This window comes from Dendrobates tinctorius, unplaced genomic scaffold, assembly GCF_039654945.1.
Source record: "Dendrobates tinctorius isolate UK_male_01 unplaced genomic scaffold, ASM3965494v1 ptg000143l, whole genome shotgun sequence".
NCBI classification, from domain to species: domain Eukaryota; kingdom Metazoa; phylum Chordata; class Amphibia; order Anura; family Dendrobatidae; genus Dendrobates; species Dendrobates tinctorius.
Window position 1 is genome coordinate 12,894,221 of NW_027361810.1, and position 14,858 is coordinate 12,909,078.

The window sequence follows — 14,858 nt, forward strand, 5'->3', positions numbered from 1 at the left end:
GAAAGTTGAATAAAAGGATAACTTGATATCTGCGATCTGATGTCTTAGTGCAGAGAAATCCTCACTGTTCTTATATGCAAATGGACTGCTAAGATCTATGGGCCGGGAATAGATTTCCCAGAGAATCTGCCTCCAGCGCTTATTAAATGAAAGGTGGTGTTAACAGTGTGAGACCTGTGTATCAGGAGAGCAGACTGTCAGTCACTACATGTCTCACGCTGGTAATGCCTCTATCATTTACAATAAGCTCTGGAGGCAGATTCTTGGGGAGGTCTATGTCCGGCCCACAGATCTTAAGATATTAAGAAAAACACCGCTTTCTTTGGAATAAAAACATCGGATCACTGATATCAAGGTAACATTTTACTGAAGTTTATTTTACCTTATAGCTATATAGACGGCTTAAGAGGGTTGAAAGTTAAAATATCAATTCTGCAATTGGGCTTCATTAATCATTTTGTACCTTTTGGCTTTTACAGGTTTTTTATTTTATTTTCCTGCAGTCAACTTAGATGGTCACAAACCAGCTGAGAGAAGCTCAGAAAAAAGATGATAAAAGTTGCAAAGTTAGGGCTCGTTCACACGGCTGATATGCAAGAAAAATCGACGAGTTTGAGAAGAGTTGTCACCCATTTTTCTCGTACATGGAAAAAAAAAAAAAAAATGCTTCACAATCTTCTCCATTCTGTCAATCCATGAAAATTGGACTGCACTCAGACCATCATGGTGGGTGTCGCGGTCCAGTCCAGCGCCTCCCATCTTCTAGCGATGACGTCGTCCTTCTTACTTCTGCCGTGGCTCCGGCGCAGGCGTACTTTATCTGCCCTGTTGAGGGCAGAGTAAAGTACTGCAGTGCACAGGCGCAGGGCTTCTCTGAACTTTTCCAGCGCCTGCGCACTGCAGTACTTTACTCTGCCCTCAACAGGGCAGATAAAGTACGCCTGCGCTGGAGCCGTGGCAGAAGTAAGAAGGAGGACGTCATCGCTAGAAGATGGGAGTTGCCGGACCGCGACACCCAGCGGACCGCCCCCCGGGTGAGTATAATCTAACTCGTTTTTCTTATCTTTCAGGTTACATCAGGGGGCCTTATCTACAGCATTACAGAATGCTGTAGATAAGCCCCTGATGGCGGTTGCCGCATCTCATAGGCCAAAAATGGGGTGACAGATTCCCTTTAAAGAGTTATTCCCATAATAGAAAGTTTTCCTCTACATCAGTGATAATTTGCTAGTCGCTGGGGGTCGGATTTCTGGAACCTGAAGAGATCCTGAGACCGGGGTTCCGTAGCTGCATTCAGCTTTCTCCAGCAGGACCACAGACAGGCTACGTTCACACTAGGAAATTTTTGTAGCATTTTTGTGTGTTTTTTAAAGCAAATTTTCAGCTGCATTTTACAATACCAGCAAAGGCTATGAGATATCAGAAATTTCATGACACAGCTTAGTTTTTTGTCATCAGGATTTTGTGCTTTGCATGATTTTATGCGCAATGGAGCATGTCACATCTTTAAGCGTTTTTCACCCATTGAAATGAATGGGTGGTGAAAAAAAAAAACACTGAAAAAAATGCACCAAAAACACCGGTATCATTTTTGCTGCGTTTTTTTGTGCCAAAATCCGATTCTATAGAACAGGACTTTTTCCCAATGCTAAACTTTATCAGCATGCACAAGAGACAAATCTAGGATGCCAAAACTGCAGCAAAAAAACGCAAGGAAAACATGCTTTTTTCCTGCAGCTTCTTTCCTGCCAAGCGATCAGGTTTAGCTGCAAGAAAAAAAAACAACGCCTAGTGTGAACTTAGCCTAAATGGCAGCGCGTATAACTGCGTCAGGATCGCTGGGGGTCTCAGCACGTGTTCCCCCCATCCTATGGATAGTAGATAACTTCCTACTTTGTAAACATAACACTGCAGACCGGATCTGAAAATTGAGCTCCTTTCAGGATCTAGGTCCCCACCAAATATTCATCTATGAGGTCCTTCATGATTTCAGCAGGTTTGGAGATACAAACCTAGGGGGCATCTGATGTTTTCTCGAGAAGCCATTTTACCTGGCAGCTATTCCTTTGGTTACTTAGATTTCCCAGAAGCAGATAACCGATTTGTTAAATGCAGATTTACTTTTAGATTAGAGAGAAACTCTCCATATGATGTGAATAACTGACCGGACAGGATCAGTGACTGCTTTTGTTCACTGGGGGTTCACATACATTATTCACAGGAAGCAGAGTGTTTACACTGTACACAGCGGAAAATTACAAACACTCAGGAAAGTAGATACTGTTCCTGGGTCTGGTCAAAAAGGTCAAACCTATATATTTAATGAGTTTGACCTTAAAGTTCAACCCTAGTTTCTGCGCAAATAGTCTTTAAAGAACCTATCAGACAACCCTATACCCCAAGCAGACCAAGACCCCAGGCCTGCACGTGATTGATGCCTTCAGCACATAAGTACTCTTAAGTCCAACCCAGACATCTATACTGTATATCATGGTTCGACTACAGACTGCGGAGCTCGGACGGGCCACGTTTCTATAACCGAACTCGACAACCTCATAAGTATATATCAGGCAGTCGAGTTCGAGACAAAAGACCCCCAAGTTGGTCCGTACATCTTAGTCCACACGTCTGAATTTAGCCTTTAAAGGGGAGGGATAAAACTACAACAGGTTCTTACCGTAGATACAAAGTAACTAATTTTCACCCAGCACCTCCATATATAGAAGTTGTATCCAATCTACGGGGCTCCCTAGGCATTAAAGGGATTGTCCTGGCATATTGCTGATGTATTAATCATTAATATATCAGCGGGGGTCTGACACCTAACCCTGTATATAATTCACAATATGTCATCATTGGGGGTCTGACTCCTAGCCCCCCCCAAATATATAATCAGTGGGGGGTCTGACACCTACCCCCACGTATAATTTACAATATGACATCATTGGAGGTCTGACTCCTAGCCCACCCTTCCCCAATGATGGCAAGTGGCCACTAAACATTGTATGCAGCTGCTGTTTCACCCTGCACACCACTTCTTATCCAGACCCTGCCAAAGAAGTTTTCAGCTGCCCAGTGGGTTCGCCCTGGTGTCATATTGAAGACCTATCCTACAAATATTGCAATAAGTCAGTCCTGGACGAGCTCTGTAAAGACTACAATTACCTGGAGAGACAACTCCAATGTCACTCAAAATAGTTATTCAAACTCGATCATGACTGGAGGAAATTGTCAAAACCTTTTGGACACATCTTTACTGGTGGGACCAATCATCCCAATAAGATCTAACTGGTCATCTACCGGCTACAGCTACAAGACTAAGAAATAGGATTAAAAATAATGAAGGGTCTCAAAGCAAAAGAAGATGAAGACAGATTTAAAAGCTCCGTCCACCCGACCAGGGTGGAAAGAGACCGTCACACGTGTAGAAAACCAGAAGACAAGAAAACTTTCATCTTCTTGAGCTTTCTAATCAGATAATGGGTCTGGCATTGGCCCCAGCACATGGCCAGTCAGTTCCCGGAGCCTAATAACATGGCGCAGCGTGAGTCATCTCCCACCATCAATTTCAAGGCTATTACAGACAATTTGACTTTCCTTATGTAGAAAGTTACAAAAGACTCCGAGACAGTGAAGAATGTCCTGGGAGTAATTGCACCGATTACACAAGCCCTCCGGGCCAGAGGCGGAGACCGAGCGCTACTCACCGGACGGGTTTCTTCTGCAGTTTTTCGGGATCAGGTGGAGTGTACGGGATGATTTTGGGTTCGAAGTTCTCATTATTCTCCAGGCCAGCTGGGAAGGAGTTGGGCTTCCTTACGACGCTCACATCATGCATGGAGTCTGTCAGTCCTCCAGGGAGCCTCAGGCCGCTTCCACAAGGTTCTTCCACCCAGGTGACACTAAGCAAACTGAGTGTGAAGCCCAGAGAGATGCCGATGACCACGGGGCCGACGGGCCGAAGCAGGGAGAGGACCATGGATAGTCTCATTGCCACCTGGGTGCCAGGAAAAGTCCAGCGGCACCGAAGGGGCAGAAGCTGGAGTATGGGAATGTGAGCCCAGGGCAGCTCCAAGATGGTCCTCAGGATGGTGGGGGAGGGGAGGCTGGGAAGTGATTTAGAGGGCAAGATGCTAAGCGGGCACAGAGGGGTAAATATAGTAAGGGCGCAGAGTATACACAGTATCCAGGAGGGTGAGGAGACCCCAGATATGGGGATACTGGGGAGGAGGGCGCTGGGTCCAGTCACTGTCAGGGGAGGTCTCCTCACAGCGCGGTTCGCCCGCAGAAAGGCTCCTTCTCCCAGCTCATGTCTCCCCCTCCTCCGCAGCCCTCATTCACTCCTCTTCCTCCTCCTCTCCTCGCAGCTCCCAGCAGCCCCCTTACGTGTCACCTTCTCAGCGCCGCCCCTTCCCGCCGTCGTCACTCCGACCCTGGTTTACGTCATCACCTCGTCCCTCATAGAGAGGCTTGGAACGCAAATACCGGAAGCGCAGAGAAACGGATACTGTAATGTGATTGGTTGAGGAGATAGGAGGGCGTGGGTAGAGGCAGAAACCTGTGTGACTTATCGTCTGTGTACCTAGTGGTGGGCGTGGTGTGAAACAGCAAGGTAGGTTGGCCGGTACAGCCACATGTTGATATTGATACATTGTATCAGGGATTGGAACGTTCGAAATTCGAATCTCCAGCAGGAGCGGATCAGGAGCGAAGCTCAGCACCGGGGCAGGGAGGACTTTCCTATTTATTTATTTATTTATCAGAAATTGCAGCGTTCCATGTCTCGGGCTGACTTTGTGCCGTCAGATCACATCACCTGTTCTGGGCACTGATGATCCAGGAGTTTACACCATCGTCCTAAATCCTTCCATAGGTCCCACTCTGCAGCTCAGACCACAGTGCAGGGAGGGGGCGACTTGGCTGCAGTTTGTCTTTTATTCATGTTTCTAAAATAATGGTGTAACAGCGAGAAGCTGCAGACGTGTGCTGTGATGGTACAGCGGCTCCATCCAATCTCCAACTTGTAACGAGTCGCACACCATCCGTTTTTATGAGTCCATAAACCAAAAAAAAAAACGCACTTTCGAAACATATTCTTTATTGAGTATATTAAAAAAAAAAAAAAAAAGTAAGAAACGACAATGACAGTAAAAGGCCACACTAGGGAAACTCCCTGGAGTTCCAACACAAATTCAAAATCAAAGTAAGGGACAGCAGGAAAATGACTGATAGGAACTGAAGGAGTTAAATTGAGTTCTGTCTATGTTGTATTTTCTTGTTTAGACTCATCTCTCCTGTTCCCTTGAGAACTAAAACCAGATAACAGATGAATTCCTGTTTTTCAGCCTACGTGGCTTCCTCTGTCTTGTTGAAACCAGTTGTGAAATTGTTTTATACTACGCATGTCTGTAAATGTTTAACTTCTTTGCTATAAAGAATGGAAACCTAACTGATAAGCCAGAGGCGTCTCAGCAGGCTTCCCGAGTTGTACTATACAGCGTATGTCTGTGTTATTCTTCTCGACGGAGCAATCAATTAGAGACATATGGTGTCTCACACCCAAGAACATCGGTCCTTCAGGTGAAAGAGGTAATGTGAGGGATCCCGACAGTTTCCTGGCGCCAGTTCTGTCCATGAAAAGCCCTGCCTTACCACTGAGGTTGGCACCCTAAAATACACAACTAGCGCCCCCACTCCCCAAAGGCTGGAGCCATAGTGCCCTAATAGGCCCTACACAATAGGATCCTGCAAGAAAGGCCCGCAAAATATATCCCTATCCCATGGTGATGTAGATACAATCATGAATCAACGTGTAAGGCGCATTAATAACCACAAATCAAGATAGAAGATTAATACGCTATGAATGTAGAGGCGCAAGCAAATATAGGCATATAGTATAATTGTTGAGATATCGCAAATAGACTTGTAGTATTTGCAAGTTATCAGCATACAAGGGGTTAACTTATGAAAACTCACAAGCTGCCCTAGTGGTTAATATCGCTTAGTAAATGAGCTAATCGTGGGTATGCCTCATATCAGCCCACTCAATAAAGCCATAAAATATGTCCTCCTGTGGTAAATATCACTAAACCATTGATCAAGCACCTAAAGCCCGTCCTATTAAAAAATAGTGACCAAACGGAAGTCCCTATATAAAATAAAAGTGTGAGCGCTGACTGGCTGAAGCTCTGGCACCAAGTGTGACTGCTGCAGACCATCAGTGGCCATTGATAGGCTGCAGCCCTCTTGTCATAACAATGTCATTGGAGAGCCAGGAAATCTGGCATCAACATTGCTGGAACAGCGCCAGTGCAGGAGGTGAGAATAACATTTTTAAAGGGAATCTGTCACCTATTTTTTCGAATATGAGCTGCCAGCACCACCATCAGGGGCTTCTCTACTGCATTCTGTAATGCATTCTGTAATGCTGTAGATAAGCCCCCGATGTAACCTGAAAGATAAGAAAAAAGAGTTAGATTATACTCACCCTGACATCCGGTCCGATGGGTGTCGCCGTCCGCTCCGGCACCTCCCATCTTCATACGATGCCGTCCTCTTCTTTCCTTCCTGTCGTGGCTCCTGCGCAGAGTTCTGCAGTGAGCGGGCGCTGGGAGAGGTCCTACGCCTGCGCACTGCAGTATTCTGCTCTGCCCTCAACAGGGTAGAGCAGTGCGCCGGAGCCGCGACGGGCAGGAATGAAGAGGACGTCATAAGCTGCAAGATGGGAGGCGCCAGACCGGACCGCGACTCCCTCCGGACCCAAACCGGACCGGTCCGCCCCTGGATGAGTATAATCTAACTCTTTTTTTTCTTCTCTTTCAGGTTACATCGGGGGTTTATCTACAGCATTCTGTAATGCTGTAGATAAGCCCCTGATGGCGGTGCCGGCAGCTGATATTCGAAAAAAGGGGTGACAGATTCCCTTTAATATACTGGGCTTGTGGAAGTCAACTTATAAGGGATTGTGCAAGTAGTGGATTTTAAGTGTGGCAAAGTATGCAACAGCATTTAGTACCCGCTATGAGGATGATGTTTGAACCAGTTTCATCCTTTTGAGGGGAAATTGCTCCACTTGAAAACTGACAAGTAGAGGGTAGATGTCTAAATTTTCAGCATACGATTTTTTTGATGTATTTGTTTTTTTCAGGGACAATGCCACCCATCTAAGGCCACATTCATTATTTGGTCATTATTTTACATCAGTATTTGGAAGCCAAAACCAGAAGTGGGTGATAAATGTAAAAGTGGTGACGTGTTTCTATTCTACTTTTCCTCTCATTGTTCCTCTCCTGGTCTTGGCTTCTAAATAGTGATATAAAAATACTGAACATGTGAATGTGGCCTAAATGTAGTGGAGTGAAAATGGTGGTGAATTTGCTGAAAAAGCTGCATGTTTCATCAGTATCTTTCTTCAGATGTGCACCAGATTTTTCCATTCTGCGAATGTATCCTTAAAAAATGATCAGCGCTGGTTGTTAGTCATGCAAATTCTCCAGCATGTGGATGAATGCATGGTACTGTATTTTGCATGAAATATCTGTGGCCTTCCCATCCTTGTGGACATGTGTTTAGAGTTACTATTAAAGTCGCATCCAGTTTAGAAGGCAAATTGCGAATGCAACTTTCTGCAAATCCTCTGAGCTAAGTATATTGGCAGCAAAACTCAGCCCCAAAGCCTGAATTCACATGTCTGTGTTTGAAACTGGCAGCAGGCGGATGTAATACAGTAGATCCGTAGGAAACGCAGACCCTATTATTTAATTAAACCTGAGAGCTGGGGCACCAGCCAACAACTTGCCACACATATAAAACTGTTTCCCTTTGTTAGAGCTTTTTCAAGCAAGTAAGGAAGATCGTGGTGCTAGCTCACAAGTATAATGTGGCAGTCATTTGAAGAAACAGAGCAGCACTCACCACTCCTTTTTAAAATGGAAAGTCCTTTATTTTTCAGTGCATCGGGACATCCATAGGGTACGCAGGAGAATGCAAGGTGCAGGAGAGATTGTGGACTGCGGCCGTTTCGCGTCAGATTTGCGCCTGACGGGCGCGAAACGGCTGTAGTCCACAATCTCTCGTGCACCCTGCATCTTCCTGCGTACCATGTGGATGTCCCGATGCACTGAAAAATAAAGGTCTTTCCATTTTAAAAAGGAGTGGTGAGTGCTGCTCTTTCTGTTTCTTCAAAGTACTGCCTATTCTTTAACTGGCGAGTTGGTGAAACTTGAACATGTGTCATTTTTTTTGCACAGAATTTGAGTACTAGATCTATCTGCAAATAAAATGGATAGATCATGTACACGAGGATCGAACATATGAATGAGGCTTTATTGTTTGCTACATTGTATCTGCCCACGTTCCCAGGCCGTTAAAGAGGATTGTCTGAACTCGCTATAGTTGTAGCAAACCTTAAGCTTTGGGAAGTATTGGGTTTGCACTAGATTTGCAGAAGTGAAGGTGTGTTTCTATTATACTGACCAAATACTGAACGTGGCCTAATTTAGGGGTGCATGCTCCTTTACTGTGACGTACTGTCCCTCTTTGCATCTTCCTGGTTTTCCCATCTGTGTTTCCAGGTGTGCAACATAGTGGAAATTCCGACCCTACAGGACAAAGGTGTTTTTGTCAGCGCTGCCGGATTATGCACTCATGGTATGTATCTATTACCTTATTCTAATCTCGGCTTTCACATGCTATGACCATCTTGTACATGCTGCACGGAGCCATAACTTGCAGGTCCTGTCTGTCATGATTTATACATTTGATAATGTCTGGCTCTTCCTGCTAAATTTACTCATCCACTGATTTTGCATTATTATTGTCTCCAGGGAATTAAATTTGGCATTGACGGGGTTAATTCAGTTTGCATTGAGATTATTGCACTTTAATTAGAATAACCATTTTACATGGCTTTTCTTAATGTAATTAGGACACAAAAGGGACCCCCAGAGTGTGGGGGACTTCTACTATGACAATGGATGTGCTAACTGGATGTATTGTTTGCTAGCTGGGGACATTAGACATGCTGCCTCCTAGTGACAGTAGCTCAGATATTGTGCTTAGATATAATAATAAAGTCTATCATTTAAAGGGATTTTTTTTTTTTTTAGAAACATGCATCAATGTCCTATCCAATGTGTCATTGGTTGGGGTCCATCCCTGCGACCCATACGGACAGCAGTAAGAAGTGGCCACCGCTCTTGCTGGAGTGTTGCCGCCCCTCCACTGCTGACTCATGGCCCCTTCATTCTGCACCTTGGACCATCACCAATCAGACATTGGTCATTCACCTTAAAAACTCAGTCAGGGGAAATAATCTTTCAGCCCACAGTTATCTTAAGTAGAGTTGAGCGAATGTCTTCGGTTCCCCCACTTATTCGGCTATAGCGCTTGCCGAATAAGTTACAGCAGGAACCCGGGTTCCTGGATCGCGCCGACGGAACAGCTGATCGACGCCGCAGCTGCATGTGTCGCGGCTGTGTAACAGCACATGCATGGAGGGCCCAACACACAGGCTGTCCATGCATGTGCTGTGACTGTGACACTGCCGTGACATATGCAGCTGCGGCGGCGATCAGCTGATCAGCTGGCGTGATCCAGGAAGTCGGGTTCACACTGTAGCTTGCCAAATAAGCGGGGAACCGAAGATATTCGCTCAACTCTAATCTTAAGTGAATTGGTACAATAAAATTATGCCATGAAAGGGGTTGTCCAGGATTAGAAAAAACATGGCTGCCTTATTCTAAAAACAACGCCATCCTTGTCTATAGGTAGAGTCTGGTATTGCATCTCAGCTCCATTACAGTGAATGGTACACAGATGCAATATCACATCCAACCTGTAGACAGGGGTGGTGCTGTTTAAGCCAGAAGGTATCCATGTTTTTCTAATTCTGGACGATGGACAACCCCTTTACTTACAACTTTTGGGAAATCACTTTTACCGATAGGCAGTCGTTTAAATGCATGTTTACACACGAATACCAAAGTAAATGATGCAGACTTATAAATCTATAGTAGATCAGTCAGTGCACATACACTGCCATGGTTAATGACGGTGTGAGTACTGTTTACACAGGATGGTGCACTGCCGACAACAATGATTTTTCTGTGCTGTGCATTCTCATCATTTCACCTGATGAACAAGCATTTTGCTCATTCATTGGATGATCAGCTGTCCGTTTACCCAGCAAGATTATCAGGAAATGAGCGTTTTTAATAAGCAATGCAGCTTAGGTCTGATGGGTTATTAATTACTGATTTACACTATTTGCACATAATGGATCGATTATATGAAAATATATTGACATCACTGACTTCCCATCATTTTTCGAAAGTTATAAAAAGTTCACCAGCTTTCCAATAAACTTTTGTTTTCTAATTTTTCATAGTTTTCAAGATCCCTGCTTGCTGTTGGTAAATAGAAACCATCTTGTTTCTGATAAATCTGTCATCACCCAATACAATGTATCCTGTCTGGACAATAAATCTCTGAGCAGCACAAACCTCTCTCCAGTGCTGATACATTGTACCTGAACTGATCCAAGTTATCATACTGTTCAGATTCCATGGGATTGGTAACACTGTATACTATTGCATCCAACTCCATGTAATGTAAGCAGGATCAATGGCCCCATTACACACCCCAACAATTGGCAAAAAAACCAAAAACATTCGTAGGAACGCTGTTCCCTATTATCCTAAAGGTCCTCTACAAACTAAAGTCGGCAAAGCTCGGCGATATTGGCAGGATCGCAGCACCATATACAATAGCTGTCAGCTGTTCCAAGTTTTTGTCCCACCGGTATGTGCAAGTATATGACCTGTTTCATGGCTGCTTCATTAACATCAGGTTGGCCAGAGATAAATGGCACCTGGTAAATTTGGCAAACGCTTATCTTGGGGGATAAAAAAAAAATTGGATTAACCACTCACAAGCCTGTCAGTCATGAGGGGGTGGTGGCCTGGTATTATAAATGGATAAGGCTTGTATAGGGCGCTAGTCACACAGATACGTGTCGTGCACTATTGGTCTCGCCCGTACTATTGCATAGATGTTCTCTACGCTCTAAGATTTTGCTTCTAAATTGTGAATGGAGCTGTCACTATAGAAGATCTATGCCGGCACCTCCAATTGTCCATGTGTCCAGCTCACACTGGAGGCTTTATCTGACCATTGCAAGCCTTTGTCCGTTATCAGTAGCCACTTTAGGCTCCCTATAGAGACCTTACATTGACCTGATGCCAAGATGTCTGGTCCTCAGTGGAAGGACGAAGACCCCCTCCTGTGATTAAAGCCTCAGCCACTGCATTGATGTAGACTGGTCCAATGACCAGAAATGGGAGATAAAGACCAGATCATTTCTAAGTGTCCGGCATTGATGTCCTCCTGTATTTTGGCCCTTGGCTGCCTTCCAGGATATCCCCTTTGCCAGGTATGTGTATAATGCCTTCCTACTGTGCCATTCACTAATGGCAGCCATGAGCAATAGATAATATCAACCAATGTGTCCGTCTTTATTGTTGTACTTTATGAATCAGGATGCATAGGTTTCCACCAAGATAGAGGAGCCTGAGGGTGTATGCTGCCAGCCAGGCATGGAATTGTGGCAGCGGCATTTATGACTGTAGTTCATGGGGAAAGTCAATGACTTCACTTTTCAAAAAAAGTTGGAAAATGGGTGGAAGGAATGCAATTCTGAGATTGTTGTTGCACGTGATACTAGATGTCCTGTATCTAATCTCATGCTGGTAACATATGCTGACAGGGCAAATACAGATGATACATTGACCTCGCATGAAATATTAACTCAAAGCCATAAATTCAGGGTTATATTTCAATAATCAGCAGCAATAAAAAAGATCCCTGGTTGTAAATCTGTTATTAATGTACAATTAACGCCTTACTAGTTACTCCGCATCTATAGAGGCTTAGATTAAAATATTGCTTAAAGAGATGGACGGGGCCTTTAAATTGACTGTTCGGACCTGTGACTTATTGGGATTCTGTCAAGAGATCACGAGAGAAATTCATGGCATGTGCAGTATACCACAAAAGTGAGTACACCCCTGACATTTTTGTAAATATTTTATTTTACCTTTTCATGTGACAACACTGCGGATCTGACCCTGTGATAGACTGTACGGCTTGTATATCAGTGTAAATGTGGTGCCCTCTAAATAACCCAACACATATTCATTAATGTCTAAACTGCTGGAAACAAAAGAAAGTACACCCGTTAGCAAAAATGGCCAAATTAGCCATCTTCCCTCCCCGGTGTCATCATGTGACTCATTAGTGTTATAAGGTCTCAGGTGTGAATGGGGAGCAGGGGTGCTACTCTCACACTCTTATACCGGTCACTGAAGTTGAACACGGCTCCTCATGGGAAAGAATGCCCTGAGGATCTGAAAAAGAGAACTGTTGCTCTACACAAAGATGGCCAGGGCTATAAGAAGATCACCAACACCCTGACGCTGATCTGCAGCCTGGGAGCCAAGACCATACAGTGTTATGACTGGGTCACCTAGGAGGAGAGCAGGCCCAGGCTAAGCCGCAGAAAACCAGAGAGGTTGGTAACTAAGCGGATTGCAGACCCCTGATCCTATCCACACAACTAGAAGTAGCCGTAGAGCGTACCTACGATGATCCTAGAAGCCTCGGCACAGCTGGAGAGCTAATTAAGCCTAAAGTAAGAAAGGGGAAATCTAAACTGCCCCAGAGCAGACGCCAAAGGAATAGACAGCCCCCAAACACATATTGTTGGTGAGACAAGATGAAAACACAAACGCAGGCAGGAAAATAGACTGAGCAAATGATGGGGCCCACACTGACTAGACAGGAAAGGAAAGTCTCTGTCTGCAATCACGCAAAAAACCCTGCAAAAAGTCCAACACGTCTGATGCACAAAAACACGGAAGTCGCACGACTTCGCCCCCACTATATCAGCACTCTGGTATATTCTGAAAGCAGAGGAAAAAGAGGCCAATCTAATAAGGGACAAAAACAAACTGGCACAAGCAGTAACATATGGGCGGTGATTCAGCACAGCCCCAGCCGGAGCTGGCTGACTCTCACAAAGCAGAAATAGACAAAACCAGATCAAATGCAAACAGAATAGCATATAAACCACTTAGCTGAACATGAAGGGAAAGAGCTGGAGACATCAGGCCTCAGGAGGTACAGGAAGAAAATCACCAGCAGGGATAGAGGGAGTCGGCTGTCTTAAATCCCAATCTGAAACCCCAGATCACCACTCGTCATCCTCATTATCAGGTGACAAGCCTGTGTCAATCAGATTAGCTCCATTACCTCCAGTAACCACCAGAGGGAGCCCAGAAAGAGAACTCGCAACCCCTCTGTCGATCTGACCAGCTCCACTACCTTCAGTAATAACTAGAGGGAGGCCAGAAAGTGAATTCACAACAATACAGCGGTGTAACAAGATATGACGACCACAGAAGATGAGTGCACGTGCTTAGGGTCATATCCAGAGGTCATCTGGTCACAATAGACATATGAGTGCTGCCAGCATTGCTGCAGAGGTTACTGGAGTGGGGGGTCCACCTGTCCGTGCTCAGACCATGCACATTGCTAAAGAGGTTACAGGGGTGGTGGGGGGTCCGCCTGTCCATGTTCAGACTATACACATTGCTGCAGAGATTACAGTGGTGAGGGGTCCGTCTCTACGTGCTCAGACTATACACATTGCTGCAGAGGTTACAGGAGTGGGGGTCCGCCTTGTTCGTGTTCAGACCATACACATTGCTGCAGAGCTTACAGGGGTGGGGGTCCGCCTGTCAGGGCTCAGACCAGACACTGCATCACATTGGTCTGCATGGCTCTCCTTCCAAAATGAAGCCTCTTCTCAAGATGATGCACAAGAAAGCTGCAAACACTGTGCTGAAAACAAGCAGACTAAGGACATGGATTACTGGAGCCGCGTCCTGTGGTCTGAGGAGATTAGAAATTACAGATCTTTAATATGTAACTTGTAAGAGACCAATGGTAATTGGACAATTATCTCACAATCTCTTCAATGGGCTGCATGGCCTATTACCTCACTAATCCGTCATCAATTATGCAGGCAAAATTTTGAAGCTTATTCAAGGTGTGGCATTTGGAAGCTGTTGCTGTGAACCCACAACATGCGGATGTCCACGGAAGACAACAGTGGTGGATGATCGCAGAATCCTTACCATGGTGCAGAAAAACGCCTTCACAATATCCACCCAAGGGAAGAACATTCTCCAGGAAGTCAGTGTTTAACTATCTAAGTCTATTCTAAAGAAAAGACTTCATGAGAGCAAATACAGAGGGTTCACCATAAGGTGCAACCCATTAATCAGCCTTAAAAAGAGAGAGGCCAGACTAGATATTGCCAAAAAAAATCTAAAGAATCTGCCTAGTTCTGGAAATGGTAAACTAAACCTGTACCAGAATGATGGGAAGAAGAAAATATGGAGAAGGCTTGGAACGGCTCATGATCCAAAGCTCAACACATCCTCTGAAACACATGGTGGAGGCGATGTGATGGTGCGGGCATGCATGGCTGCCAATGGGGTCACTAGTGTTTATTGATGATGTGACTTGTCATAGAGAAAAATTAAAATCCATAGGGGGGCATATCACCCTCACATTGAACATATGGGACTAATTTATAACTGAGGAAGAGAAAAAAAAATGATAATGGGAAGTAAGAGAGAGAGTTGACAATTTCATCCCCATTGAAATAAGGGTCCCCTGCAGTGACCAGGTCATTACAGCAGGGAGAGTTGCTGGGGAGAACACTCCTTGGCTGAGATTTGGGAAAGGCTGAGATGAGAAGTACGCTTCCAAACCAAAGAGCTTCTTCTGATCAA

The 14,858-nt window shown here is 44.9% G+C and overlaps 2 protein-coding genes across 5 annotated transcripts in view; one reads left to right on the forward strand and one right to left on the reverse strand.

The window, feature by feature from the left end:
• The window catches only part of CHPF (chondroitin polymerizing factor), a 29,996-nt gene extending 25,608 nt beyond the window's left edge, over nt 1-4,388 (reverse strand). Inside the window, exon 1 of the mRNA XM_073545481.1 lies at nt 3,708-4,388. Within this exon, the coding sequence (XP_073401582.1) occupies nt 3,708-3,991 (284 nt within the window). The 5' untranslated portion in view covers nt 3,992-4,388. The remainder of the gene's footprint in view (nt 1-3,707) is intronic.
• A 23-nt stretch (nt 4,389-4,411) lies between these two features.
• The window catches only part of LOC141049251 (peroxisomal N(1)-acetyl-spermine/spermidine oxidase-like), a 39,138-nt gene continuing 28,691 nt past the window's right edge, over nt 4,412-14,858 (forward strand). For 2 of the 4 annotated variants that reach the window (XM_073545486.1, XM_073545489.1), the window contains exons 1-2: nt 4,412-4,612; nt 8,574-8,649. The gene's annotated coding sequence lies outside the window, so the exon portion shown is untranslated. Of the gene's footprint in view, nt 4,613-5,449; nt 5,590-8,573; nt 8,650-10,996; nt 11,432-14,858 lie in introns of those variants that run through there. The other 2 variants (XM_073545487.1, XM_073545488.1) reach the window with 2 other exon arrangements.